This window comes from Crocuta crocuta, unplaced genomic scaffold, assembly GCF_008692635.1.
Source record: "Crocuta crocuta isolate KB4526 unplaced genomic scaffold, BGI_CrCroc_1.0 scaffold15, whole genome shotgun sequence".
NCBI lineage: Eukaryota > Metazoa > Chordata > Mammalia > Carnivora > Hyaenidae > Crocuta > Crocuta crocuta.
In genome coordinates, this window is record NW_027530508.1 from 527,217 (window position 1) to 554,787 (window position 27,571).

The 27,571-nt window shown below is 47.4% G+C and overlaps 1 protein-coding gene across 3 annotated transcripts in view; it reads left to right on the forward strand.

The window, feature by feature from the left end:
* Positions 1-12,797, forward strand: part of RASSF2 (Ras association domain family member 2) — a 42,710-nt gene extending 29,913 nt beyond the window's left edge. For all 3 annotated transcript variants that reach the window (XM_077766915.1, XM_077766917.1, XM_077766916.1), the window contains exons 5-11: positions 1,867-1,955; positions 3,263-3,423; positions 4,237-4,338; positions 5,431-5,482; positions 5,969-6,090; positions 7,229-7,326; positions 8,817-12,797. In XM_077766915.1, the coding sequence (XP_077623041.1) occupies positions 1,867-1,955; positions 3,263-3,423; positions 4,237-4,338; positions 5,431-5,482; positions 5,969-6,090; positions 7,229-7,326; positions 8,817-8,886 (694 nt within the window). In that variant the 3' untranslated portion in view covers positions 8,887-12,797. The remainder of the gene's footprint in view (positions 1-1,866; positions 1,956-3,262; positions 3,424-4,236; positions 4,339-5,430; positions 5,483-5,968; positions 6,091-7,228; positions 7,327-8,816) is intronic.
* Positions 12,798-27,571: the final 14,774 nt, after the last annotated feature.

The window sequence follows — 27,571 nt, forward strand, 5'->3', positions numbered from 1 at the left end:
CTTGTCCAAATCACACAGACAAGGTCAGCTTGGGGGCTGCTCCCTTCAGGCCCCACCTGGAGCTGGTGTCGGCGTGCAGTCTGTAGTCTGGGAGGCCCCCGCCTCTGGGTCCCTGCTGGGAGGTCTGGGAAGGTCTGCTCCTTTCCTCCCTCCGCTGTCTGATGGTGGCCAAGTGCATCCAGTGAGGCCCGCCCTCTTTACTGGGACTTCTTTCTGGAACTTCATTTCTCGGTATCAAGTGACTGGCTGTGTTCCATCCAGAAACTTATCGGTCCCTGCTGCCCTGGGGCCGGAGTATGGGTGGGGCGGGCCGACCTCTCAGCCAAAACCACAGCGACAGTGTTTTCTGTTTTAAACCAGAACCAGACCCTCTCTGTTGGACACACTGAACGTTCTGTTAAACTCCACATTGTGGAGTTTATCTTTCTCTAAAGTGGAGAGAGACCTACATTGTGGCCAGACCCTGGAGCCTATCTGCTTTCTTTGCAAGGGAGGTTTAGGAGGGAATTTGTTGCGCATCCCATCAGGCGCTGCGATGTCTAGTCAAGGTTCTCTGGCTTCATCTACCTTGGCTGGGTTCTCATTCCACTTTTGATTTCAGCACTTTTGCCATATCTGGTTTCCGGTGAGTCAAACCCTTCCCACAGTCACGTCCCAATCCCTGGCCTATGCTACCTTCTGTTCCCTAAATGAGAGGGTTTTTGAAATGCCATTTGACCGCGTGGTTTTTGGCTGAGCCTGCTAAGGGGTCCTTCACTCTGCACACTCGTTTCTTCTCCCATCCCTGCAACGTCAGGCAGTCTCGGGTGGCTCTTGAAACCGACCAGTACTTTGAGAGAGCTGTCGGGAATGGTGGTAGTGTCAACTCTGATGCCTGCTACAGTAAAGCAAGCGCCTGGACCACTGTGTCCAGAAGGATCCCGAGACCTGTTTCTGCCTCGGTGAGGAAATGGGCCATGGTCCCTGTGGGTGCCCGGTGTTCACTATTCCCGAGAGGCTCTGACCAGTTCCATTCTGGAGTCCGAAGTCCAGAGTTCTACTACAATAGGAAGTTCTTTCCGATTTTCCATTTTAGTGTTTCCAAAAAACTATTCTCTTCTCTTAAAACTTTTGTCCCTGGACCATAAGGCCCATCTCTTCCGGGTGTCAGAGAGCCCACACTCTTCTCATGTTGGGATGGTTCTAATTGGTTAAGTATGATTCTCCTTTCGGGCCAAATCCTCTGTTGCTTTTGGGTGTGCTTCTCTGAGCTGCTGTCATTATCCTTTCTGGCTTAGGGGAGTCATTTGCCAGTTACCACGGCAGCACCAGGACTCTGCTCAGACTGCCTGCTTGTGGTCCTTTCTCCGGCTTGGCTGGGCATTCGATCTGGCACCCCCAAGCACACCATCATCAGTGGCCCTTCCAACGCAGCCCGGATCCTCGGGGCAACCCTTCCTTTTAGATGCCAGAAGCAGTTTCTGAGTTATTCCTCCAATAGAAAAGGACCTGGACTGGAATCTTGTCCAGAGAAAAAGAAATGTCTGTTTTTAGGATTTTCCAAATAAGCCATAGAACCCGTATGTGCTTAGAAACTCCGTGCACACAACGCACAGATTTTGTTCTTTGGGGTTCTCCACCCTGGGCTTGATGAATTGGATGCTTGTGTTTGTTGCTGGGAATGAGCATCTTCTCCTCCGAAATACCCCTGCGCCGGCCAGTACTCAGCCCTGGAGCTTTGCCAGCCTCACGGGACACAGCATGGGCCGTCCACATGGGTGTTTTCTGGTCCCCTGTCTGGCACAGGCGAAGTGCTCCCCTCGCAGGAGAGGGAGTGTCTCCCTGCAGGGGCTGAGCCAGGCTCCCTTTTGTTTCCTGCCTCCCCAGCACCATCCTGAAGCCTCTCACCGTGCCCAACATTCAGATCTCAGAAGCGGACGCCCCGCCCGAGACTGAACAGACATCGAGTCCCACAGGTATGTGCGCGGTGGGAAGGGCTCCTGCTTCAAGCCCACGTACATGAAGACTGATGTGGCTCCAGTTGTTGTACAGTGAATAAATGAAATTCACCTGGTTCAGGATTCAAAGAGGATTCCAAGAAACAGATGACAATTACCCATTTCATCTACTCACCCTAGAGGTTCCCTCTCTAGAAAAAACCTGAAGGCGTGGTGAGACTATCTTGCCGAGATATTCTATGCAAATACAAGCAAATACACAGCAATGTACCTTTATCGTCGGACNAAATTACCCATTTCATCTACTCACCCTAGAGGTTCCTCTCTAGAAAAAACCTGAAGGCGTGGTGACACTATCTTGCCGAGATATTCTATGCAAATACAAGCAAATACACAGCAATGTACCTTTATCGTCGGACGTCATTTCTTTTCTTCCCCGTTTCCATCAGTGGTAGCATTTTGCTCATCCCTGTTTCTATGAGTTTGTTTTGAGGACTGCTCCATACAAATCCATGAAGAACTTCCGTTCTTTCCATTGTGTGGAGAAATGATAGTTGGCTCACTCCCTACTGATAGACATTGAAGTCATTCCAGTTTTTTTTTTTATTTTGAGAGAGAGAGAGAGAGCATTTGAGTGGGGGAGGGACAGAGAGAGGGAGAGAGAGAACCCCAAACAGGCTCCATGCTGTCAACTCGGAGCCCCACATGGGGACTGATCCCACAGAACCATGAGATCATGACCTGAGCAGACGTCAAGAGTCTTAACCAACTGAGGCCCCAGGCCCCCCAAGTCATTCCAGTCGTTTACTGTGACAAACAAGGTTGCAGTTGGTGGCCTTGTACACGTGTCATTTCACACATTTGTCAAGTGTCTGTAGGATTCTTTCAAGTGGAATCTCTGGGTCTGAGGCTATGTGCATTTCTAATCTTGAAGATATTGTCAGCTTGCTCTATCTTGCAAGTCCTTATGTCATGCTTATCCTGTGCCAAGCACTATTCTAAATGCTTTGTGTGAATTCATTGACTAAACCCTCCTAATAATTCCGTGATGCCCACTTTATAGATGAGGGAACTGAGGCAATGAACATAGAGGGGTCTGTGCTACATGGCAATGGTGAAGCTGGGATTTGACCCTGGGAATCTGGCTCTGAAGTCTGTGCTCTGAACCTTGTCACCGGACTGCTTCTCAGTACATTATACCATATGTTTTTCCCCCGAGTGGGAAATACAGTTTCTATGAAACATATGTGGGGGGAGGCGGTGGTGGGTACTGCAGCCCTGGCCACACCCCCGGCCCGAGAGCTCATTTCCTCCTTCCCTCTTAGACTCCAGGGGCCTGAAGACCCTGCAGGAAGACACCCCGCAGCTGATGCGCACGCGCAGTGATGTTGGGGTGCGTCGCCGTGGCAATGTGAGGACACCCAGCGACCAGAGGCGAATCCGACGCCACCGATTCTCCATCAATGGCCATTTCTACAACCACAAGGTAGAGAGGATGGGGGGGGTGGGACCTGGGGAGCCTTAGGGGAATAATGCTTTTTCTTGGGCAGCTGCCACCTCGAGGCTGCAGACGTGTGGGAAGCCAAGTGTTTGCTGTCCCGTCTTTGGGTCGTGGGTGGGCTTCAGGTTCGGCTGGCTCTGTGAAGGACGGGGAACCCTGGATCAGGAGCCCCCCACGGGTGGTGGGTGAGATGACAAGCATCCGAGCCATTCACTACTCTGGGGAAAATCCACACGTTACCCACTTCCTACACCATGTGCCCCTCGGCTGGTGTGGGGCCTCCCTTTTCTGTGAGCTAAGTGCCACTTCTGAAACAGAGTTTCAGGACTCAAGCCAGGGGCATCCCTGCACTGTCTGCCCCACTCAAAGCTGGCTGACCCTCTTTCCTCCTGCTGCCTGGTCCAGACCCAGCCCTAGGAGCAAGTGCATCATGGGAGAGTGGTCAGAGACCTTGTGTTGAAGTCACAGTGGAAGGAGCCTTGTGGGTGTTTTATCTGGAGAGAGGGTCTTCCTTATCTGGGTCTACCTTCCCTCCCCAGCCCTGCCACTTGCCGAGCTCAGATCCCCCCTTGCGGGCGGCGGGTGGGCAATTCGATCCTGAGTTAGGCAAAGCCCGGGGCGGCCTTATTGACATTAAAGCCCACCGCTTGCCAGGCTCTCAGGGAGCTGTCAGGGTGCACAGGGTAAGGGCCACTGTCACTGTGCCCTTTACCCCAGGTCATGGGGCCCGACACCCAGGTTTTAGTGCCCCAGTCCTTGTCCCCACCGCCAGCCTGAACTAGACCTCTCTTTTGACAGACGTCTGTGTTCACGCCGGCCTATGGCTCTGTCACCAACGTCCGCATCAACAGCACCATGACCACCCCGCAGGTCCTGAAGCTGCTGCTCAACAAATTCAAGGCAAGTTCCTCCTGCTGGCTGGCCGGGGATGGCTGGTACGCGTGCCCAAGGGCCGGGGGGCCGGGGAGAGTGTGCGGTAAGGGGGTGCCGGGCAGACGGTTTGGGCTCTTCAGACTCTGCGACATCAATGTCACATGGGAGCCTGTCAGCAAAGCAGCTCAGGCCCCAGCCCTGAATTAGACCTGTGGAATCCAAAGCCCGGATGTGAGGCCAGGGAGCCCGTTCAGCAACTTGCAGGGGATTCAGACACCCCAGGCCTGATGACTGCTTGGGGCTCTGTGCACAGACTGACTTCTGAAACACATTTGGGGAACCAGCTATGGAAAAGGAATTTCAGGGGGTCCTGGGTGGCTCAGCCAGTTGAGTGTCTGACTTGAGCTCAGGTCACGATCTCACAGTTTGTGAGTTCTAGCTCCGAATTGGGCTCTCTGGTGTCAACACAGAGCCCGCTTTAGATTCTCTGTCCCCTCTCTCTGCCCACACACTCTGTCTATGTATCTCTCTCAAAAAGAAACATTAAAAACAATTTTTTAAGAAACTTTAGTAGATGTGCAAATCATAGTGCACGAGTGTTTTTAAAGTTCCGTTACTCTGTTCTCCGCAATCCCTGTATAAGTAATTGTCCCTTTATCTTTTGAAGTCAGAGATTCTTATTTTTCATTGAGGCTAGTATCGCCCAGTGGCCTAAGGGCACAGGCTCCATGTTCGAATCCCCAACCGTCACCCGCTGGATGGATGAGCTGAGCAAGTTACTTAAGCTCCGTGTGCTTCTGTTTCCTCATCTGTAAAATGAGAGTTAACGGGACCCCATGGAGGGGCTGTCGGGAGCATTAGATGAGTGAACGTATGCAAAGTGTTGAGCACGGTGTTGGCAGGTGCAATAAATGTTAGCCCTGATTATCTGCGGCAACCGATGAAGCTCCCTGCCTGTCCCATCCCCTAATCATCCCTGAGAACTCTAGATAAATAGCTCCCCCCTCAAAAGTTGCCTAAAGTTGATTTAGCTTTGCGAGACGCAGGAAGGAATGGCTTGGGGTTGGAATGTATGAATATGTGCTTCCTCCAAGCATCTTTATTTTTTTTCCGATTCAGATCGAGAATTCCGCAGAGGAGTTTGCTTTGTATGTGGTCCACACCAGCGGTGGTAAGTCTGAAAAATACTGTGTACTCGAACGTCTTTACTTCACTCAGAACAGCAAATAATAAGAATAAAAAAAATACCCCTGCCTCATTTGCTTGTTGTTTGGCTTTTGGAAACTTCCAAGTGTTGTTTTTTCCTCCAAAGCTGCTGGGCTTACTGGCTGAGTCCACTGGGGAATGCCGTATGTGGCCAGGAAACAAACACTAGAACCTATCTGCTTATTTAAAAAGGAACTGGATTTTCTCAAGAGGTAGATAAAACCAATTCCTCCAATATAGTATCTTCCAAAGGATTTGAGCATGGTAGTTCTGTTAGGGGGAGGGAGTGGTTGCTTTGAACGAGGATTGTTCATTCACCATTCAGTCTCCTGACTTACGTGGCCACATCTCCTAAGGTGCCTGGGCCATTTGGACCCCTGAGTTGGCCGCTACTTACGGTGGAAAGGGCTTGGGCCGAACTCAGGGCTGCTTCTGGCTGTGTATGTTACAGAGAAACAGAAGCTGAAGAACACCGATTACCCGCTGGTTGCTCGGATCCTCCAGGGCCCGTGTGAGCAGGTCTCCAAAGTGTTTCTTATGGAGAAGGACCAGGTGGAAGAAGTCACCTATGATGTGAGTCCTCTTTTGGTCGGGTGGTCGGGGACCTCAGGAGGGCAGGGATTTGGCTGAGTTATAGCTTGACTTTTTGGCCAAGGGCCACGCCCCATTTTGTGCCATTCCTCAATACCAGGTTTCCTTGAAGCAGTGATGGCCATGAGGCAGGGAGAATGAGCACAGAGGCTAGGCTGAGGCCACCATAAGAGGCCTGAGACACTCTGCAAACTTCTTTTAGCGACTTCAAGAAGTTAGCAGTGATTTTACCTTATCTTATGCATCAGCCAGCTTTTGCTACTGTAATAAACACCTCCAAATCTTAGCTGCTTACAACAGCAGATATTTACGTTCTTTCTCAGCAGATATTTACCAGCCTGGGGGCTGCAGGCTGGTAGCAGCAGTTCTGCTGTGGGCTGCGGGTTGCGTTCACGTGTGCACTGCATGTCTTGTTCAGAGACCCAGGCCTAAGGGGGAGTGCCTCCCTGGGGTGCAAGAAACCAGACCAAACTATGTAAACTCCTTTGAAGCCTCCACTCAGTCATGTATTATATCATGTCCATGCACATTCCATTGACCAAAACAAGTCACGTAGACATGAATAGGGTAGAGAAATCCACTTGTCCCATGAAGAAGAGTTGATAAAGTAGGGTGGGGTTCTCGTGGGGGATGATGGATGGCTTTTAACTTCAACTCACGTGGGAACCACCCTCACCCCCACAGCCTCTCCAGAACAAGTTCCCATTTGGAGGAGACTCTAGATGCTGACTATCATCCTAAGCCATGGTTCCGTAAATCCCCTTAGGGGCAAACAGGGAACTTTATTGAATATCGTGGGTTCGGGTCTTCCTCTGCATCACTGCGTCAAGAGAAAGTGCTTTTCCATATTTGATTTCACCTTGTCATGGATTGGATGCATGGGGACGAGAAATGAGAAGTTAGAAGGTCTGTATCATGTGTAGGGAGCCGTCTGTACCGCAAACTCCATTCCAGCCTTGAGAAGAATGAGGCTTGGCCACCTCCTTTGAGGAAATCTTGGATCAGTGTAGAAATAGGGGCCCCACGGCTCTGGGTCTTATGTAAAAGAGACACCAGAGGGAATTGGAATAGGGTTGGGAGGGGGTGTGGATGTGCCCCAGACTTCCTTCTTCCTCCCCAGGTGGCCCAGTACATAAAGTTCGAGATGCCTGTCCTTAAAAGCTTCATTCAGAAGCTCCAAGAGGAAGAAGACCGGGAAGTCAAGAAGCTGATGCGCAAGTATGTGTGGCCCCAGGGCAGCTGGTTGGGCTTCTTCTGGGGCCTTCGGGAGCCCTTTCTCTGTTCAGGTGCCTTGCAGGGACTGTGCTGAGTGGCTGTGTGGGCCTGGGCCCTGTGGACTTCCTTTCGGGGGCATCCCATGACAAATGTGGATCTCAGATGGGGACACAAAACATAAGTGTGTTGGTCTCTTTGCTTCTTAGGTCAGCTTCTCATTTTGATGTGGGTCATAAAAGCATGCCAGGGAAGGCCATCTTAGCAGTGGAAAGTAGGCTGAGCAGCCTACTTCGGAAATCCTTTCCTCCTACCCTTCTCCCTTCCCAACATTTCTCTTCTGGGAATTGCATTTGGCTTGAAAAGCCCCATAAAGCTTCTCTCTGGGGAGGATTTAAAAAAAAATTATGTTTTGAAGTATAGTTGACACACAATGTTATATCTGTTTCAGGCGTATGGCGTAGGGATTCAACAATTCTATGCATTATTTAGTGCCCACCACGATGTGTGGTCACCATCTGTCACCATACGTTATTACAGTCTTATTGACTGTATTCTCTATGCTCTTCATTCTTGTGACTTTTTATCTTACAATCGGAAGTTTGTACCTCTTAATCCCCTTCACCTGTTTGACCCTATTTCTTGGGGGTAATATTTTTGATTATGATTTTGATTTTTTTGATTATGATTTTGATTTTTTGATTATGATTTACGATTTTTTTGCCATGTTTAGTCATAAAGTGGGCTACTTCCCATGAATATAGCAGAACAATTGATTGATTTCTGCTGCTGGCAAACAGCACCGATGTTATATTTGCTCTGTCAATGATAATAACTTGTATGATAGCAGTTAATATTTACTGAACACTTACTATGTGCCAAACTTTTAAGATAGCTTTTGCCATGGGGTGCCAAGCCCTGGAACGTCCCTGTTAGTCCTATAGCAGTAGACGCTCCGGCGTCCGCGCTGCCTTATTATTCGGGGAGGGGGCAGAGACGGCATTCATCAAGTCTTGGGCACCCACGCTTGGTAGTTGCTATAGCCTATTCTGCAAGATGCAGGTACTGATACTAGGTTGAACAATACAAAGTTGCCTTTTTTTTGTAGATACCCTACCCCCCTGCCAAAATAGTCAGATAATGGCAATTTCATATGGTCCAGCCCACGTGAAGATCCTGAGCTCCTGTGTCATGGATCCTTGGGCACAGTAAGCGCTCACTTGGTGGAAGCCTTACTGTTGGTGGTGCTGTTTCGCTCTCCCATCTTTCTTTTGCTAGAGTGTCTAACTACGCAAGGTGTCTAGTTTGGATTTGGTCTGTTCAGTCCCTCTCCACTGGGTATAGAAATGAACACAAGCCACAAAGTGGCTGATGGCTGGGCTTGCGATAGAAGGAGAAGAAGCGGCAGGTGGGCCCTGTGGCCCGGGTGGCGGGGAGAGATCAAGAGGAGGTGTGCGTCGCTTTCTGCTGTCCACCACAGCTGTCCTTGTCCCCAGGTACACCGTGCTCCGGCTGATGATCCGGCAGAGGCTGGAGGAGATGGCTGAGACCCCAGCAACAATCTAAGCCACAAGAGGGAGGGGATCCAGATGCCACAGGGGCCGCCGCCAACATGAGAAGACGCACGGGAAGCTGGATACCTTCCTTTCATGGAACCATTTAGATGGAGACCTCTCGAGCGGCCACCAAGCCACCATTCACTGCCCGGAGCGGGATGGAGAAGCCAGCACACGGCTCCCCATCCTTGGATCCCTGCACTCTGCCCCTTTCCTTCACTCACAAGGACTTTTGAGCTTTGTTATAAGGACCTAAAATGTGTGCGTGCATGCGTGTGTGCATGTGCGTGTGTGTGTGCATGTGTGTGTGTGTGTGTTTGTGTCCGCACATGAGCACGTGCACGCAATGGAAGCGTGTGTGCACACATGGTACATATCCACGTGCCTACCTGATATTCACATGCAACTGAATTCCAAACAACCAGCATGAGTCTGCAGGGCTTGCAGGTATGATGCTCGAGAGAGGGCAAATCAGAGGCATCACCAACCTGAGGGGTTTAAGCGGAAGACAAAATCTCTCCCCTCCAGCGCCAGGGAGCAGCCACACATGTTTAGAAGGGAAGGGGACTCAGCAAGCTCACCATCTGGGATATTTATATGTTGGTAGAGATGCTCCCTGTACTCCTGACAGGATTGGGGATTGGACATTAACAAAGTAACAGCCCCCTGCCCCTGGGGAAGGTGCGACGCAAAGAGAAAGAGAAACCGTCCTTGGCGTAGCTGCAATGAGCCCACACGTTTTTACACTGGAAACTTTGATGGTTTTAAATAACAAAAACGGATGTGATGATCTCTGTGGATTCTGCCTCTGTCCTCGCCTCCGTGGCCACCTCTAGGACACAGCAGAGGAGCCTGATGCCACGATCAGCACGCCAAGCTGCCGGCCCCAACTCTCTGGTGCCTCCTCGAGTTGAAGGAAGGGTCTCACTGCTCTGTACATGGCAGACTGGCTAGTGTGGCCAGAGAGTTTCCTCTTTAGGGAAATGCAGAGGCATCTTGCAGGAATGACAGACACCTGCAAGCCTGGCCCGTTTCGGATCATCAGGGGATCCTCGTGCGCCTGATGCTGAGGCCATGTATTTGAAGTCAGGGCACCATTCTTTCCAACTACTGAATTCTTGCAGGTTGCTCTCACCTTGTGTGTGGAGATGGACTCCAAGAATGAGCCTGCTATCGACCGAGTGTGGGGCTCGGGGAAGCTCTTGGGGCTGCCCTGCGAAGGTGCATCGGGAGGGTGGGGCTTCTCTTTCAGTTTCTCTGAGCAGCCACCTGGGTGATCATTAGAAGAGGCCCAACTGCAGGGAAAGGGCAAGACAGTACTGTCCCCCTGGGGTCCCCATCAGGAAGACTTCCGGGCAGCTGGGCCACAGTGTGGCTGACACAGTTTGAAGAGGGACAGATAGACACTCGGGGCAGGGGCCCGGCTGGGGGATCAACCAAGCAAGGCCAGGAGCCTCTAACAGCAGGTGTCTCAGCCTCATTGGCGGAGAGGCTCCCCACCTCCTCACCTCCCCTCCAAGGAAGGTTTGGGGAGCTGGGCGGTCAGGGAAAGGGAGCCACTGGTCAGCACCTGCAGGGAAGGTGGAGGCTTGCAGCCGGGCAGTTCCTGCCCCCTGCTCTCCCCTGTGGCCTCCGTGGCCTCTAGATGGCTCACAGCTGTGGTCTTATTGTTGATTTTCAAGACGATGGCACATGGTCACCTGGCAAGGTGCCAGGGGCCTCTTAGCGAGGTGATCTCCTCGGGGACCGCGCCACCAACCCCGTGGGGCATGGACTGGAAATCCGGTGGTCTTAGTCTCAGTCTGGCATCTCGGTGGGCCTCTGTAAGTGCACAGAAAAACCGGGTCAGGAGAGGCTCCCTTTGTTCCAGATGGGCGAGAGCGGCTGTGTGAATGCAAACACGCTTCCTGAGTCTTGCCTTTGAGAAAATGACTTAAGAGACTTCTCTTCCAGTTCTTTTTATTGTGACTGTTCACAGCCTTTGTTGGCCACAGTAATTCTCCTCAGTGGGCTAGGCAGAGAAATTTCCACAGAGCCAACTACTAACTGCTAACTTTTGTTGGACAGCTGTTTCTGGTTCCTGAAAGTTCTTTTTGATTTGCACTAGCACTACGATAGTTTAAATATGGAGACGTTGCAAAACGTCAGGTTTGCCGGATCCCTTTCTGAGAAAGTGATACTAAGGTAGACCTGGCTTTTTAAAGATGGGGCAGGGGTGGGGGGGACGGATTCAGGGTGGAAGTCAGGGGAAATCGCATCTTACAGGATACATTTCCACTCACTGTGGGCCGTACTTTGCCATTTTGGCCCACCCTGTTTAGAGATCATTTCTTACTTCCTAATAACCCGATCAGGAATTTTGGAAAGGTCCTTTGAAATAGCAGCGGCTGAAACAGAGATACTTCACCGCAGCATGAGCTGGATTTTCTCACTGGTATCACATGGCCTGGCGGCTTTGAATTCCTGTACCGATTTGTGGGGGTTTATGTAATTGTGTGCAATGAACCTGAAATTGTGTGAAGAACAAAAGGCCAATTTATAGGGTTTTTCCCCCCTAACTTGTGAAAAGCAGTATAGCCACATCTGGCTTTCTTTTTCTAGGGGTTTATGTTACAAGGCGATCAAATGAAGGAAAAGCCCGAGTCCATCAGGCTGGGAAGGGGGTGCGTTCCCCCAGGTGATGATGAGATTAAGCACAAGGTCACATTCTCGGTGATCACATGAGTGGACAGGTGATGAGTGAAATGGGAGTGGGGGGATGCCTTGGGGAGAGGCTGAGAAGCACAAACAGCAGGCTTGCCTGTGCGTGCTGGCGAGGAATGTGCGCCCGCATCTCCAAGCTGATGGACTTGGATTTTAAATGAGGTTGAGGAGGGAGGAACTCAGATTAGCTACCCACCTTAGAGAAAAATGTGAGGACTGAGGTTCTGGTCTGAGACTTCAAGGAGAAATATTTGCACCCTTCCCTCCTCCCTCCCAGAAAGAAAACAATAATACTCTCTCCTGGAGATCCCCAGATAAAGACATTTTATAATCGTTGTAGATTAGACTTTAAACTGTAATGACACACACACAAATCTGTTCTCAGATGCAAAACTTCTTGGCGCAAATCTTTTTCTGCAGAATTGGGTGGTTATTTCTGAGTGTCAGGAGCGAAGAGAAGCAATGGATCCCAGAAGGGCAAGAAACTCTTAAGAGAAGCTCTCTTAAAAAAAAAAAACAAACCCAAAGCTCCTTATTGGCATGGAGAAATATGATGTCCTAGATACATCGCCAAGAGAGGAATTTCTGTATGAACAAGGGAATTTCAGGGCCTCATGGCCAAACCGTGACGTGGGGGCTGGGACAGCAAGCAGAGGAAGTCTCTAACATCCTTGCTGTAGCGGCGCATTGTTTTTGAGTTGCTGCTTAAGCTGTACACAAATCCTTGCTTGAGTCAGATGAGAAGTGGTCTCTGAGAGGGAGAGAGGTGAAAATGAATGTAGCAACCCTCCTTTCAGGTGGGACCGAAAGCAGTTACCCTGTCATGGGAGGTTACAGCGCCCTCCTGCGTTTTACCGAAGCACGAGATGTGGACGAACTGTGACGGGAAAGCCTCAGTTTACCCCTGGAGTCTTCCCAGGCGATCCCAGGCCTGCTTCCCGGGGCCGGTGGTTTCTGTTGTGTTACTGCTGCTAGTAACAGGGTCTCATCACTTGTTTTAGCTTTGTGAAGTATCCTTTTCATAATCCTGACTTGCCTTCCGCAATGGTACATGACCAGGTTCACTGTCGGTCTTCGGAACTTACAAACGGATGCATCTAGGGATCATGACGTGATTTGACAAGGCCTCAGCTGGGGCCACATGTTTCTGTAACATTTTGATATGTTTCCATGCACCTAACGTAGATCTTGTTGAAATAAAGCACTTTTCAAAGAGAAGTCCCTCTGTGGATGAGTCCGTGTGTGGCCGCTGGGCGCGGTGCTCTGCCCAGTCGGAGGGCCGGGGATGGGAATGCGAAGGCACCTCCAGGAAATACGTTGATTTTCTTCCCCCAGAGTTTCTGGTTTGAACGGGCTCAGGCTTGGCTGGAATATTTCAAGTCAGAAGTGAAATGAGTCCCCGGTGAGTTCACGCCCTGCTGGAGTCAAGGGTGGTGGTGGGAAGAGCTGGGGCCCACCATTCCGTGACACAGGATTTTGTCCTGACTCTACCCCCATGCCCCTTTTTTTTTTTTTACTTCTTNTTTCCCCGGGTGTAAAATGGCCAAGTCACCCTGTGGAGGTGTGGGGACCTGGGCTTCCCTCCGTCAGAGGCAGCTCCTCAGCGGTTGCCAAATGTAAGACCTCAGATGAGGGCCCAAGTTCCATCTTAAGGAGCAGGGCAAGTGTGACAGTTAATTCAAGATTCATCTCATCTAAAAAAGTTAGCTTTGAGTTACATCAGTTGACTTGGAGTAAAGCAGATCACCTTCCATAATGTGGGTGGGCCTCATCCAATAAGATGAAGGCAGATCATGCCTCCCCTGAGGGAGAGAGGGTTCTGCTTCCAGAAAGCCTTTGGACTTGAGCCACAGCATGAGCTCTTCCCTGGGTCTCCAGACTGCCGGCCCACCCTGCAGATTTGGACTAGCTGCCCCCACAAGTGCATGAGCCAATTCCTTAAAATAAATCCCTCTCTCTGTACCCACGTTCTGTTGTTTCTGTTTGTCCTTAGATCTCAGACACAGAAGGGTTATGTGATTGGTTCACAACATCTGAATGTGATCAACAATTGTCTTCTCAGGAGGAATTTAGTGACTGACATAATTTGGCCTCTAAAAAAGGCTAACAACCAAGATAAGATTTTTAACAATGCCCCCAAATGATACTCATAGGTTTCTTTTTAAAAGAGAGGGAAAAATTTGGACGAATCACTGTTCCCTTTAAGTGTTGTTTTGAGTTTTTATATTTAGAGTTGTCACTCCAAGCAGCTTTTTAGCTGCTGAATTAACTAAGCTGGGTGAAACGGATGAGCAGTTAACCCTTCCAAGGCAGTGAGGTTTCTGTACTGTTCAGACTGTGCATGTAGGTGACAAAGACAGAAGATCATCTGTGTGGGGTCCCACCAAACCCCAAATATTCCAGGAAGCCTTACAGACGGAGTACTGAAAACTACCCAGTGAATACCAATAAGCTTTTCTCCAAGGAGCCAGAAGTTTTTTGGCTTTCTTTACGGACACAGATTTTATGAAATAATTTGGTTTTGTCTATTTTAGGTAATGAAGCTAGTATAGAATGGAGTTTGAACAGGAGACAGAGCTGTGAAGTTTCGAATCCATTTGAATAGGTTTTGCTAAGATGCTTAGATGGAAGCAAATCTGAACATTGAGCTTGGGTGAAACTGACATTGCCTTTTTCCATTTTAAAACTAAAATAAAAATGATTACTTATGATTTAAGCATAGAAGTTATGGAAGTATAGAAGTTAACTTCAGAAGCTTTAAAGCCATGGGTGCATTGGTAGGGACTATGTGTTCTGGTTTGCTCAGGATAGTTTCAGTTTATGCCTGTCGGTCTGTTATAGTGATCACGAGCAGCCCCTATTTCTCTCAGCATGTCCCAGTGTGGATGATAATTAGTCTGACTCCCTGCACTGGCCAGAAAACAGCTTACCGTAATTTTAATATGTGAGGTCTTCAAGATGAAGCCTTAAGTTGGAACTTAAGAGTTAAGTTTAAATTTTATGGTAGAGGGGCACCTGGGTGGCTCATTTGGTTGAACATTTGACTCTTGATTTCAGCCCAGCTCATGATCCTAGAGTCGTGGGATTGAGCCTTGTACTGGGCTCTACACTGAGCATGGAGCCTGCTTAAGATTCTCTCTCTCTCTCTCTCTCTCTCTCTCTCTCTCAGCCCCTCTTTCCTCCCCCACCCCCCCACCTAAAAAATTTATGGTAGAACTGAAATCTAAACACAAGTTTTGGTGAAAGGCAAAATATAATATGGATATTTCATATGTCAATATTTTGATAACACTGATTTAAATGTTTTGCATTACAGTGAGATCCATTTTTCACAAAGGAGTTCTTATATTAGACATATTAGCATTAACTCGTGCTTTTTTTTTGTCTTTTAAGAAATTTTTTATTTTATTTTTGAGAGAGAGAGAGAGAGCGCACGAGTAGGGAGGGGTAGAGAGAGAGAAGGAGACACAGAATCTGAAGCAGGCTCCAGGCTCCAGACGTTCAGCACAGAGCCCGATATGGGGCTCAAACTCACGAACTGTGAGATCATGACCTGAACCAAAGTCAGACGCTTAACCAATAGAGCCACCCAGGTGCCCCTTAACTCGTGATTTGAATGTCACTCTGCCTATGCTGCAGAACCATCCAAGGGTCGGCAGCACCCAGATTTGGGGTCTCTTATGGTACCCTCCACTGAGAGAAATTTGGGCTCCCAGAAGCGTAGCTGGTGCCAATGGCCAGTGCAGAAGGCATAGGACAGCGTGGGTATGTCTCGCTAATGGAAAATAATTATGTGTCAGAGATGTCTGGGGTATAATTTCAAGAACAAACTGCTGACAAGAACTCCCATGCATAGCAAATATTGAATGTCTGGGGCTATGGAAAACCTTGAATCCAAAATGATCCCAAGGGAAGATTCTAAAGGTAAGGCACATATTAAAGTATGGAAAGAGCCCAAATGTCCATCGACAGATGAATGGATAAGGAAGATGTGGTATATATATATATACACACACACAATGGGGTATTATTCGGCAATCAGAAAGAATGAAATCTTGCTATTTGCAACAACATGGATGGAACTAGAGTGTATTATGGTAAGCGAAATAAGCCAGTCAGAGAAAGAAATATCATATGACTTCACTCATATGTGCAACTTAAGACACAAAACAGACGAACATAAGGGAAGGGAAGCAAAAATAATATAAAAACAGGGAAGAAGACAAAACATAAGAGACTCTTAAATACAGAGAACAAACTGAGGGCTGCTGGAGGGGGGTTGTGGGTGGAGGAAAGGGCTAAGTGGGCAGGAGATATTAAGGAGGGCACTTGCTGGGATGAGCACTGGGTGCTATAGGTAGGGAATGAATCATTGGATTCTACTCCTGAAATCATTATTGCACCATATGCTAACTAACTTGGATGTAAATTAAAAATAAATAAATAAAAATACTAATAAATTAATAAAAAGGTAAGGCACATATTTATAGAAATGTAACCTATTGTTCAACTTAAATTGTTAAAGTTCCTTTGCCAAATTTTGTCTATAACACAAGTCACAAAACTACATTTGAGTGGTTTGCCCAAAAGCTCTTAAGTTAACTAAGCAAAAAGAGCAAATAGAATGTTAGGATGTCCATGATCCATTAAAAGAAACCAACAAGGGAAAGCTGAATTTAAATGGTCATAGTAATCTTAGGTGGCTCAGTCGGTTAAGCTTCTGACTCTTGATTTTGCTCAGGTCGTAATCTCAGGGTTCATAAGATTGAGCCCTGTATTGGGTTTTCACTGACAGCTTGGAACCTGCTTGGGCTTCTCTCTCCCCTTCTTTCTGCCCCTCCCATGCTTGCATGTGCTCTCTCTCTCTTAAAATAAATAAATAAAGGCACTTTTTGAGATGAGCACTGGGTGTTATATGTAAGTGATGAATCACTAGATTCTTCTCCTGACATCATTATTACACTATATGTTAACAAACTTGGATTTAAATAAAGTTTAAAAATTTTTTAAAGTAAAAAAAAATTTAATAACAAAGATATTAAACATTCTTCACAAGTCTGTTGAAATTCAAATCCACTAGAAAATAAATATATAAATAAAAAACCATAAAAAATAAAATAGTCATAATAATCTAGAAATTATTTAGAAATACTAAGTGAATTTTGCAAGGTTGCTAAAATGATGTGAATATATTCAAATTTATTGTATTTCACTGTATCAGCAATAAAATATGATAAACTAAAGTTTAAAAATGGAAAGTTATACCTCATTTATGGATTGGAAAGATAGCAGCTAAACTGATCTAAATAATCTCAGGAAAGAGCCAAGTAGGTATCTCAATTTAAAAAAATAAAAAAAGCCAGGTAGGACTTTTTCTTTCTTCCTTCTTCCTGTGCTTTTGCTGCAGATAAAATAGAAACCATAAACATGAATATTATTCAGCCTTTAAAGGTATAATTAGGAAGTTTTTGTAGAAACACGGAATATGTTATTAGTGAATAAAATAACATGTTCAATATGATGGCATGCCTATATGTAAAAGCCTATGAAAAATGTTACCTTAGAGCCATAGGATTATGCTTTCTTTATGTTTCTATCACACTGGCTTTTAGATTAAAATTTCCTGCAAGTATATCCAAAAATATGAATGGTCCAAAAGCACATGTATGTACAAAAAAACTCACAAAACCTACAATAGCGAACATTACAGCCAGCTAGGCTAAGATTTCCCTGCTGGGGTCAGTTTTCTTCAAGTGCAAGACTTCAAAGTCCTAGTACTAGGAGGCAATTCAATCTCCTGCAATTGAAATGCAGTCGCTGTGTGTTCAAACTATCTCCGTGTGTGCACGTAATATACATTGCATGCATGCACACTAGCGTAACAACACACAGACACACACACACCAGAATGGAAGGATCATATCCATAGTTCTAGGGCCCTTGAGAAAACCTTTCAATGGTTGGTTTCCTGATGTCTTGAGTGTGTACGAGTCTAAACAATGGAGCCTCCGTGTGAGGAACTGGGAAATTCTTTGTGTTTAGGCTCAGTTTCCCTGGACACCAAACCCCTTTCTAATTGTACTCTCAGTGGCTCTTTTAGGCATTAGAAAAGCTTTCAAAAGGAGGAGGAAAAAAACTCTATTATATAAATTCTGGAAACCTGACAGCACTCAGAATATGCTTTCAGACTGTTCTACTTTCAGTTTCTGACATTCTGAAGTTCTCTTTATTAAGGATTTGGATACCTGATTGGCTAACCAAGGCCAGTATCGTGGATTCTGGATCTGCACGCTCCACCCCACCCTGGCACACGGGATACGCCCTGTTCCTCTATCTCAGCTCATGCACCTGAAGGCACCTGCAGTCTGATCCAGAAGCTCAGGAACTGATCTGACCTGCATCTCCATGGAACAGGGGCTCACCTTCTCCAAGAGGTTTAGGGAAGAAGATCTCCAGGAATGGTGACAGTGCGGATCATTTCTGGACTCAGGTAGTTATCAAATAAACCTAATTGAAAAATAATTACTTCAGGTGTCTACCAGTCCCCTACAGAGATATGCCCACTAAGCCAATAATAAACAACTCTCAACTAACCCAACTGACAGTAAGAGATCCTAAATGTCCTTAGAATCCCCTCACCCTGAACTACAAGGATCCTGAAGATTCTTGTAAACCCCATGCCAGTGGTTTTGAACTTTAGAATCAGAATCACCCGGAGAACGCGCTAAACCTGATCGCTGGGTCCCACCCCCAGAGTTCCCAATTCAGCAGATGATGGGGGGTCAAGAGTTTGCATCTCTGACAAATTCTCCCATGGCTCGGAGGCTGCTGGCCCATTGTAAGCAGCTCTTTTCTAAACCAGTATAAAGTGATGGCTCTCAACTTGGCTGAAAGTTGGAATCACCTGGAGTTTTTAAAACACTGACGCCTGTATTTCACACCAAGGGATTCTGATTTAATTCTTCTACAGTGTGGCTCAGGCAGCAGGGCTTCTAACATTGTCCCTCTTCCTCCCCTCCACCCCTTCCCATCCCTGCATGTCCTGAATTTGAGAACCACTTCACCACACAATCCTAAAAGATTCCAAATGAGTCCAAACAATCCTAAGCGATTAAACACGGCTCCATTTAAACATTTAAACATGATAAGCAACTAAAATTATCCTAAATAACTCTAAGATTCTTAAATGCTCTTAATTAACCCCAAGTGATCTAAATGAATTTCAAAAATCCTATACAACAAAGAAAGATACTAAGTGGCCATAAAAGTTCTTAAAAGATCCTTAATGGCTCCTAAAGCCCCTAGAGGACCCTAAAATTTGAAGGAAACAACTCTAAACCTAAAGAACCCACATGACATTCAGTGACCCTAAATGGCCTCTAAAAGAATGCCAAAATCTTATCTAGCCTACCTAGACCTAAATGATCCTGCCCCGCCTAATCCTGGGGTCCCCTGTTTCCACCCGTCTCCAAGGTCAATGTGCTTCACGTTCTCTAGCCTTGCTGTTTCTAACACATGCAAGACCTCTCCTACTTCTGGACTGTTGCATTCACTACTCATTTTCTGGAACGTTCTTTCCCCAGCTCATCCCATGCTTGGCTTCTTTTTGATTCAGGTCTGAACACAACACTTGCACCCTAGTAAGGCTTTCCCTGAGTGCCCTACCTCAAACGGCCACCCTCCTGCCAGCCACCCTCTGCTTTTATTTTCCTGAAAGCACTCATCACCATCTGAATATATTTTTTGATTTATTTATCTCTTCCCCTAAAACCCGAACTCCGCAAAGGTAACTCCAACACTTAGTGTAGTACCTAAGTACTACATTCCACCTTGATTTATCTGTGGAATGCATGAGTGAATAACCAGATGTACCCTAAACACATGGACCTTAAAACACCAAGAGCACCAATGCTAATGACAATCTTAAGGTCTTGACCCAAGTTTCTTAGCAATCATAACCCCTGTGATCCCCGCTAAAATGACCTTAGACATCCCAAACTATCTAACGGGCCATAAATCACTCCAAATGTTCCCAAACCTTTTGGTAGCTTGAACTACCCAAAACTGACTAAGACTTCAAACACTGAAAGATCCTGAAGAGGCATAAATTACTGAAAATGACTTTAGCCCTATGGGATTGATCTTCAATGACTTTAAGTGATGCCAAGTGATATAAACCATCCTTAAAAAGCTCTAAGGAATCCAAAAAGAACCTAAACCTTAGCAGTCTCTAACAGTGCTTCAATATTTTTGAACCCTAGATGATTCTAACTCCAAATGCATAAAATATTCTAAATGAAAAAAAATGACTCCCTGATCAAAAAAATGCATCCCCCAGAAGATCAAGATCCATCATACTGTCTCTCTTAAGGGACAGATTGAAAGACAATAACGTGATTTCAGTGAGCTGTGTGAAGGAGCTTTATAAAAGTCCTGGTGATAAAGACTTGTTTCACAGCGTGTTAATGCTGTCCTTATTAAGAATTTGTAGAGAAAGTATGGTAAAGTCTAGAGATGTGTACAAAATCAATTTCACTAACTGGAAGTAGGTCCCAAGATGGAATGCTGGTGGAAAGAGCTGGTTGGTAAGGGACATGGACAGGAGGGGACTACTTATGTGTCACATGCACACACACCCATACTTCACGTATAAATATGTGTCAGTTCAGTTACAGCTATGAGTAACTGGAGCTCCATGCCATCTGAGACCTTGGAAACCAGGGCACAGTGCGCTTCCATGTTCTCCCACCAAGGGGTGAGGGAGCTGGGGCACTTACACACCGGCCAAGAAACACAAGTGCTGGCCGCTAGAGGTCCGGTGTATGTGCACAGACATGCCAAGTGGACACGGAATTTGTCTGCTACGTGAACTTGCTGTGTCTGTCTGTGTGAAAAGCAGCAGTTTTGCAAATGTTTAAATTAGCTGTTAATGTTTAAACGATTCCACATCTTTAAAAACTTGTTTCCACGTTTCTTCAGCTTGCGATTTTCTGGATGCCCTAAAAAGAAAGGCTTCTCTGTTCCGCCCCAGGTGACACTCCAGAGGTGTATTTATGGTCTACCTAAATAATCCACAATAATTGCCCTTTCTCAGGAGCCTTAACTTGATCACATTTGCAAAGACCACTTTTCCATATAAGGTAACATCTACGGGTATCTTTGGGGGCCATTTTCCCAGCCCACCTATACTATGGAAAATCTGAACTATTTGGGAAGAGTAATGTTGGGCAAAAAGGAGTGCCTGCAGTCAGTTGGATGACCCTGTTTAGGAGACAAGAGAATGGATGCCAGCGGAAGCCTGGAACATCTCCCAGTCATGAAAAACAACGCTAAGTGAAGGAATGCCAAGGCCGGGCTGACCCCAGCCTCCCAAACCCCTAACACCTGCTTCTCTGCGATCATTCTCTTCTTCTAAGCCATCTCAAGGCCGCCACGTATTTAATGGGTAATTCTCAAAGCACTTAGTGAACTAGGGAAGCTTCGGTTCTTTCCCCTTATCATTCCTTGAACACTGGAAACCATTAAGATCTCAGACACAGAGAGACCAGAAAGAGGGCATTTTCATCTCTAAACAGACGGCTTGTCCCAGGGAAGGAGGCTGTTGGTAATTCAGAAGGCCAAGCCCTCCTCTGTGTAAGCCTTAATGACATGCTGAAATCGCTCCTCTGTTTTCTTGCTCCCTGCCCAAGTGATTGGCTCCAACTTGTCTCACTTGGGTGAGGTCGGCACCCCTAAAGAGTCCAGGCCCTTGGGTGTTTGGGGGCTGCTTTGCGCTGATTTCCTTCATTCTCCTCAGAGCACACAGCTGTCAAGCCAAAGGTATCTGCCAGACAGAGATAGTGAATGAGGGCCTTTGGGGGACATGCTGCTGGGGTTCCTGCCGCCTGCTCACACCACAGACATCCTTTGCCCTACAGACTCAGGAGTCAATTATACAGCATGTGGGCCACCATTCACCTGTTCCCTGGAACACCGGGCTTCCTTAGACTGTGACCACAATGACCTGTGGCCTGTGCACTCCTACAAGTGGGCATTTATGGAGCTCAGGTCAGTGGTTGCAAGAGTGCCCTTCCTGCTAATGGCATTTGGTTTTGTCCCTTTTCTTCTGACTCCCCTTTTGGCTGTGTTCCTGGGCCTCACTTTGGGAGCATACGTTGGTGCCCATTTGTTGATCACCCCAGGCCTTGGGGCTCTCCAAGTGACCCTGGCTCTTCCTGACTCTTCTAGGTCCGCCCATTCCCTGCTATGTCTGTGGCTACAATGCTCTTCTTGGACACCGTGGACTCCAGTTGCCCGCCTGCTGCCCAGGTCATGACTACCACCAATGTTCAGGTAGCTGCTCGAAACTTGGCTGCTTCCTCCTCCTTCTTCCTCACACGTTGCCTGGAGCTGATCAGATTGGGAAGCTCTATCTTTCCCCTATTTGGCCCCCCTAGTGGCTTCCAACTACACTTGGAATGAACTCCTACACAATCTTCAAGGCCCTCATCACCAGCCCTCGTCAACCTCATCTTACATACCTGCCATTTTTATATATATATATTTTTAATTTATTTCTAGGAGAGAGAGAGAGAGACAGCGTGAGCAAGGGAGGGTCAGAGAGAAAGGGAGATACAGACTCTGAAATAGGCTCCAGGCTCTAAGCTGGCAGTCAGCACAGAGCCCGACGCGGGGCTCAAACCCATGAACCGCGAGATCATGACCTAAGTGAAAGTCGGACGCTTAACCGACTAAGCCACCCAGGCGCCCCGCATTCCTGCCATTTTGCTCCCTTTGCTCACATCTGCCTCCCACACCTTCAACACATTCTCAGTGGCCCTTGGAATGCACAGGTTCCACTTCTTGCAGTGTCTTGGCAGGAAAAGACACCAGATCTTGGCATAGCAAACTTATTCTAGCTCATTCTCATTGTTCAAGTCTCAATTCAAATGTCCACCTTGCAAAGAGGGCATCTTGGTCCTTCTAGCTAATGTCTTCCTTCCTTCACTCTTTTCATTAGTTACTGAAAGTTTTTAACTGAGGAGGGCCTGGGTGGCTCAGTCAGTTAAGTGCCCTACTCTTGATTTTGGCTCAGGTTGTGATCTCACAGTTCATGAGTTTGAGCCCTGCTTGGGATTCTTTCTCCCTCTCTCTCTCTGTCCCTCCCTGGCTCACACTCATGCTTGTTCTCTCTCTCTCTCTCTCTCTCTCTCTCTCAAAAATAAATAAACATTTAAAAAATATATGATAAGAAGTTTTAAATTGAGGTAAAAGCTACATATAATGAAATGAGCCTGTCTTAAGTTTGGAGGGTTCTGTCTCATGTGTATATATACAAATATATGTTATATATACACATATATACATATATAAAGTTTATACATACACATATATACATATATATAAAGTTTATATATACACATATATACATATATATAAAGTTTATATATATATATATCTGTGTAGCAATATCCCAGTCAAGATACAAACTTTCCCCATTGCCTTGGTATCACATTGCCTTGTTTCATTGACTTCATTCATCTCTGTTGGACACTGTCTTATTTATTTTTTTCCTCCTCTACAAAGACACTCCCAGAAACAGAGGTCTCATCCATATGTTTCGTTCCCAGCTATATTCCTCATGTTCAAGACATCTTTCTTGTTTGCATTGAATGAATGAATGAATGGTTTCTATGAGTGCATAACCCATGGCTGCTGCTTCTTTTTAATAAGATGTTTATTTATTTTGAGATAGAGAGAGAGAGAGAGAGCCCACCTGAGTGGGGGATGGGCAGAGGGAGACAGAGAGAGAATCTTAAGCCCCAGATGTGGAGTTCGATTCCACAACCCTGGGGTCATGACCTGAACCAAAACAAAGAGTTGGACCCTCAACCGACTGAGCCCCCCAGGCGCCCCTGCCCTTGGTTTCTAATGTTGCAAACCCACTCACGGCATTCTGTGGGGTTAGGCATTGCCCTTGCATTGGTGGAATGGAGTTCAGGATGCAGTTACCTAGGGTGGGCAACACTTGTAGCTCTTGGGCCTGTGGGAGAGAACTCTCTCCCCTCCCTTGTGCCCTGCCGCACCACTTCCACATCCCACACCTGTCCAGTCTGCAAGAGCCATCTTGGAGAGTCATGGTCAGGGTGATGCAACACAAGCCAAAAGCCAAATGTATTCATGTTAACCTTGGAACGTTTGGATGACACACGTGTGTGTGAGCTAGAGTCGCGAGAGGCACCTTTCAAAACCCACTTCTGTTTAGGCAGAATGACCTGATGGAGCTTCCCCCTGAAATGAGGAGAAGACCTTTAAAACCCTGTCTCAGAAGGTGGTAGATGTGGAGGCAGAGGAGGAGGGCGGTATCTCCAGGTGGTACCTTCCGGCTCTGTGACTCCATGAGGATTTCATGGTCACTGCCCCATCTGGTATTAACTACGTGTCACAGTCTGCCTCCCTGTCCTGCGCCCAGAGCCTAAGAAGGCTCTGGGGCCAAGAAAGGCAGGCCCATCTGTCACACTGGGTGAGCCTGATGGTTGATGAGCATGTGAAAAGTGTACTCTGCAGAAAGCCTCAGTTGCTCTAAGTCTTCAGGTTGCCTGCGCTACTGGCCAGATCCACTGCTCCCATCCGGGTCAGTGGTTTTGGAGCGCCCCCTGGTGGTAGTCTCCAAAGTGGGGCCAGGAAAGACAAAACTACAACCTCTATTTTAACTGTAATAATTGAATTTTTAAAATCTTAAAAGTAGCGACATTTTGACCTTAGCACCCTTACTTGGTGTGTCAGCTCTGTATCACGTTGCATAAAATAAAAGGGGTAGGGGTACCCTGTGGGCACAGGAGGGCCCCACACCTTGGAGAGCTGTTGGTGATGCCCTACCTGGACTCAGTGTTTGAGACATAAAGGTTTTGATACATCCATGTTGTGTTTTAGTCCTTCCTAAGCCAGGATGCTCAGGTTCAAACCCTTGTTCCACTATTATGAGCCCTTGCCTCATAATAGGACTGCTCTCTGTCCACCTCCATTTCTTCATCTGTTTAATGGGGTTGTTGAGGGGATTAAATGCCGTTAAGGCATTTAGAAAAGTGCCCTAGTGGAGACTATATAAGAAGAATAACAACAACTTCTTAGTTTTACTTAGACTAAAACTCTCACAAAAATCCCAAGAGGCTTCAAAATTACTGCAAAAGACATAGATCAAAGACAATATGAAGAATGCAAGCACAGGACGTCCAGATGACACATCACTCAAATTAGCAGTTCTTAAAAGCGCACACAAATGCTTTATAAACAAGAAGTAGCACATTTGAAGACTGCTCACTGGGTGGGGTCCACTGTGAAAAGCGTGGGGACCACTGCTTGTAAAGCTGGATGCGAGATGCCCAGTAGACATGTGGGCTTCACCCTGCACACATCTCCCTTGATTTGCTCAGCAGCCTTGCTCAGAGTTATGCGGTGTTTGGTGGTTTCATGGTGCGAAGGGCTGGACTCTGAATCCAGAGTTACTCAGTGTGGCCACTTGCTGAGCCTGACTGCGAAGGCTGCTGCTCCCAGAGGCTTTCTGTGACAGCTTAACTTCTTGTCCACCCCATTGGAGGCACAAGAGGAGAGCCATCAGCCCCTGCAACTTACCCTCTGACTACCTTCAGCCCCACTCCCTTCTCCAAAGGATAAGCAGGTGTGAGGCCAGGGGAGTTTGGGGACTGAATTTGATCGGTTCTGCCATGTTTAGAAGAGAGTGTGCTTTGCATGGTCTTTGTCCTGGTCAGGGCCTTTTTCATGGACTTTTTGCTATTCTGGACCATAGGGTGGCTGTTGTAATTCTCATGCCACGTTCAAAACAATTGCCAACAAGTAGGTATGAAGCTGCATAAGATGAATAAAAGCCTCCATTTGTTTTTTTTTTAATGTTTTTATTTACTTCTGAGAGAGAGAGAGAGCATGAGCAGGGGAGGGTCAGAGAGAGAGCGAGATACAGAATCTGAAACAGGCTCCAGGCTCTGAGCTGGCTGTCAGCACAGAGCCTGACGCGGGGCTTGAACCCATGAACCATGAGATCATGACCTGAGCCGAAGTCGGACACTTAACCAACTGAGCCACCCAGGCGCCCCTAAGAGCTTTCATTGTTAAACAAAACTTTGTCCATGTCCAAGTCAATCTACCACAGAAGCCACTTCTGAAAATTCGTCTGTCAGGATGGTTTTATAGACAATTGCCTGCAACACAGACTTTCGGTTCAGGGGTTTATCCAGATGTGTAATGGAGGAGTGGTTGAACATCTGTCACATGGCAGACGCCGTTCTAGGTGCTGAAGAGACTAGGTACATAAGACAGACAAGTTCCTTGCTCCCTCAGAGCTTACACTGCAGTGGAGAAAGGAGGAACAAAAAAATATCGATCGTGAATCACACATGGTGGCAGGTGAACGATTGGCCCTGATTTTCTTCCATCCCTGAACCTACATGCCTGCTTGGCCTTTTTATGGTTGGAGGACACTTTGCCACTCCTTGACTTTGGGATTAATCACAAGACTTTCTTCAGCCAATGGAATGTGGGTAGAAGTGATGGCGTGTCATTTTTGAGCCTAGGTCTTATGGGATATCACACATTTCTGCTTGCTCTATTGTTCTTCTGTCACTGCTGTGCGAAAACTCGCCCCATCTGGTCCCAGTAGGGGGATGAGAGACATGTGGAGCAGAGCTGCCCCCAACTGACTCACCGCCCTCACATGAGGAACACAGCTGTCCAACTGAGCCCAGCCTAGCAGCTGAACCCCAGCCAACCTCGCGGGAGCCTGGTTTTAAGTCACGGAGTTTAGAGGAGGCTTGTTATACGGCAATAGCTAGCTGATACAGGTGCTTTGAAGGGGATGGGAAGCTGAGATAGATAAAGATGCAGCAGAAGGAAGCCGCTATTGGCAGGATAGTCTGGAAAAGTCTGATGAGGGGCTGATAGTCAGGCTGAGACCTGAAGGTTAAGAAGGAGGGAGGGAGTAGAGTCAAAACAGACAAGGTCCTGAGGCTGCAAAGAGCTTTTTATGTTTCAGGAACTGCCAGAAAGGCCCGAGTGGCTGACACAGAGTTAGTCAGGGAAAAGGGGCCAAGATGTAGAGAGAAGCACAGAGATTTTGAAGCCAGTTTAAGAAGTTTGGACTTTATTCTCAATACAATGGGATGCTTGAGAGAGAGAGAGAGAGAGAGGAGGCTTCTGTGTTTAATAGACTGTCCTTGTTCCTGTGTGAACAAGAGCAGGAATGCCAGTTAGGAGGCCACTGCGACATCCACATGAGATGAGGGCAGCCTGAACTGGGTGGTGACAATGGCACCGCTGGGAAGTGAGTGGCTAATGATGCATTTCACAGGAGACATCAGGGCACCAAGACGTCTGGTTTGGGGCATGATGGAAAACTACCACCAGCTACCAATTCCCCTCCCCCAAGCCATTCCTGGAAATGCAGAGGAGAGAAAGGAGGTGATGGCTATGCGTGCTGACGAGAGCGTGGAAGTCACGGTGGCAGCGTGACTCCCGACACTTGCCGAGCGCCTCCGATGTTCTAGGCGCTGCCCGATGCGCTGGGCGGTCTCCCACCAAGCCCACGAGGCAGGTCGTTATCCCACCTTCCAGATGAGGCGATGGAGACACCACGAGGAGGGGTGACGTGCTCCAGAGTGCACATGCTGACAAGAGGAGCAGAGAGGTCTGGGGGTCTGCACGGTCTCTGGGCTGGAGCCTGCCTTTGCAAGGCTCTCGGAGGTGCCTCATTCGCACCTGAGCAGGGCCTCCCCACTCCGCGGCACCCTGGCCTGGATGCCGGCCGCCCAGGCCCGGAGCACCTCTCACATGCTGCTTTGTGACATAAGCCTTTTGAGATCTTTCTCTACCCATCTTTGACCCAAGTTGTGAACCCAGCTTTGCTCCCATCTCTGGATGGAGGCTAATCCACCTGAGAAGCTTTTTCTTGGCCGGTAAATGATTTTCCAGAGTTAACATTTGTTTTTTTTTTTTTTTTTTTT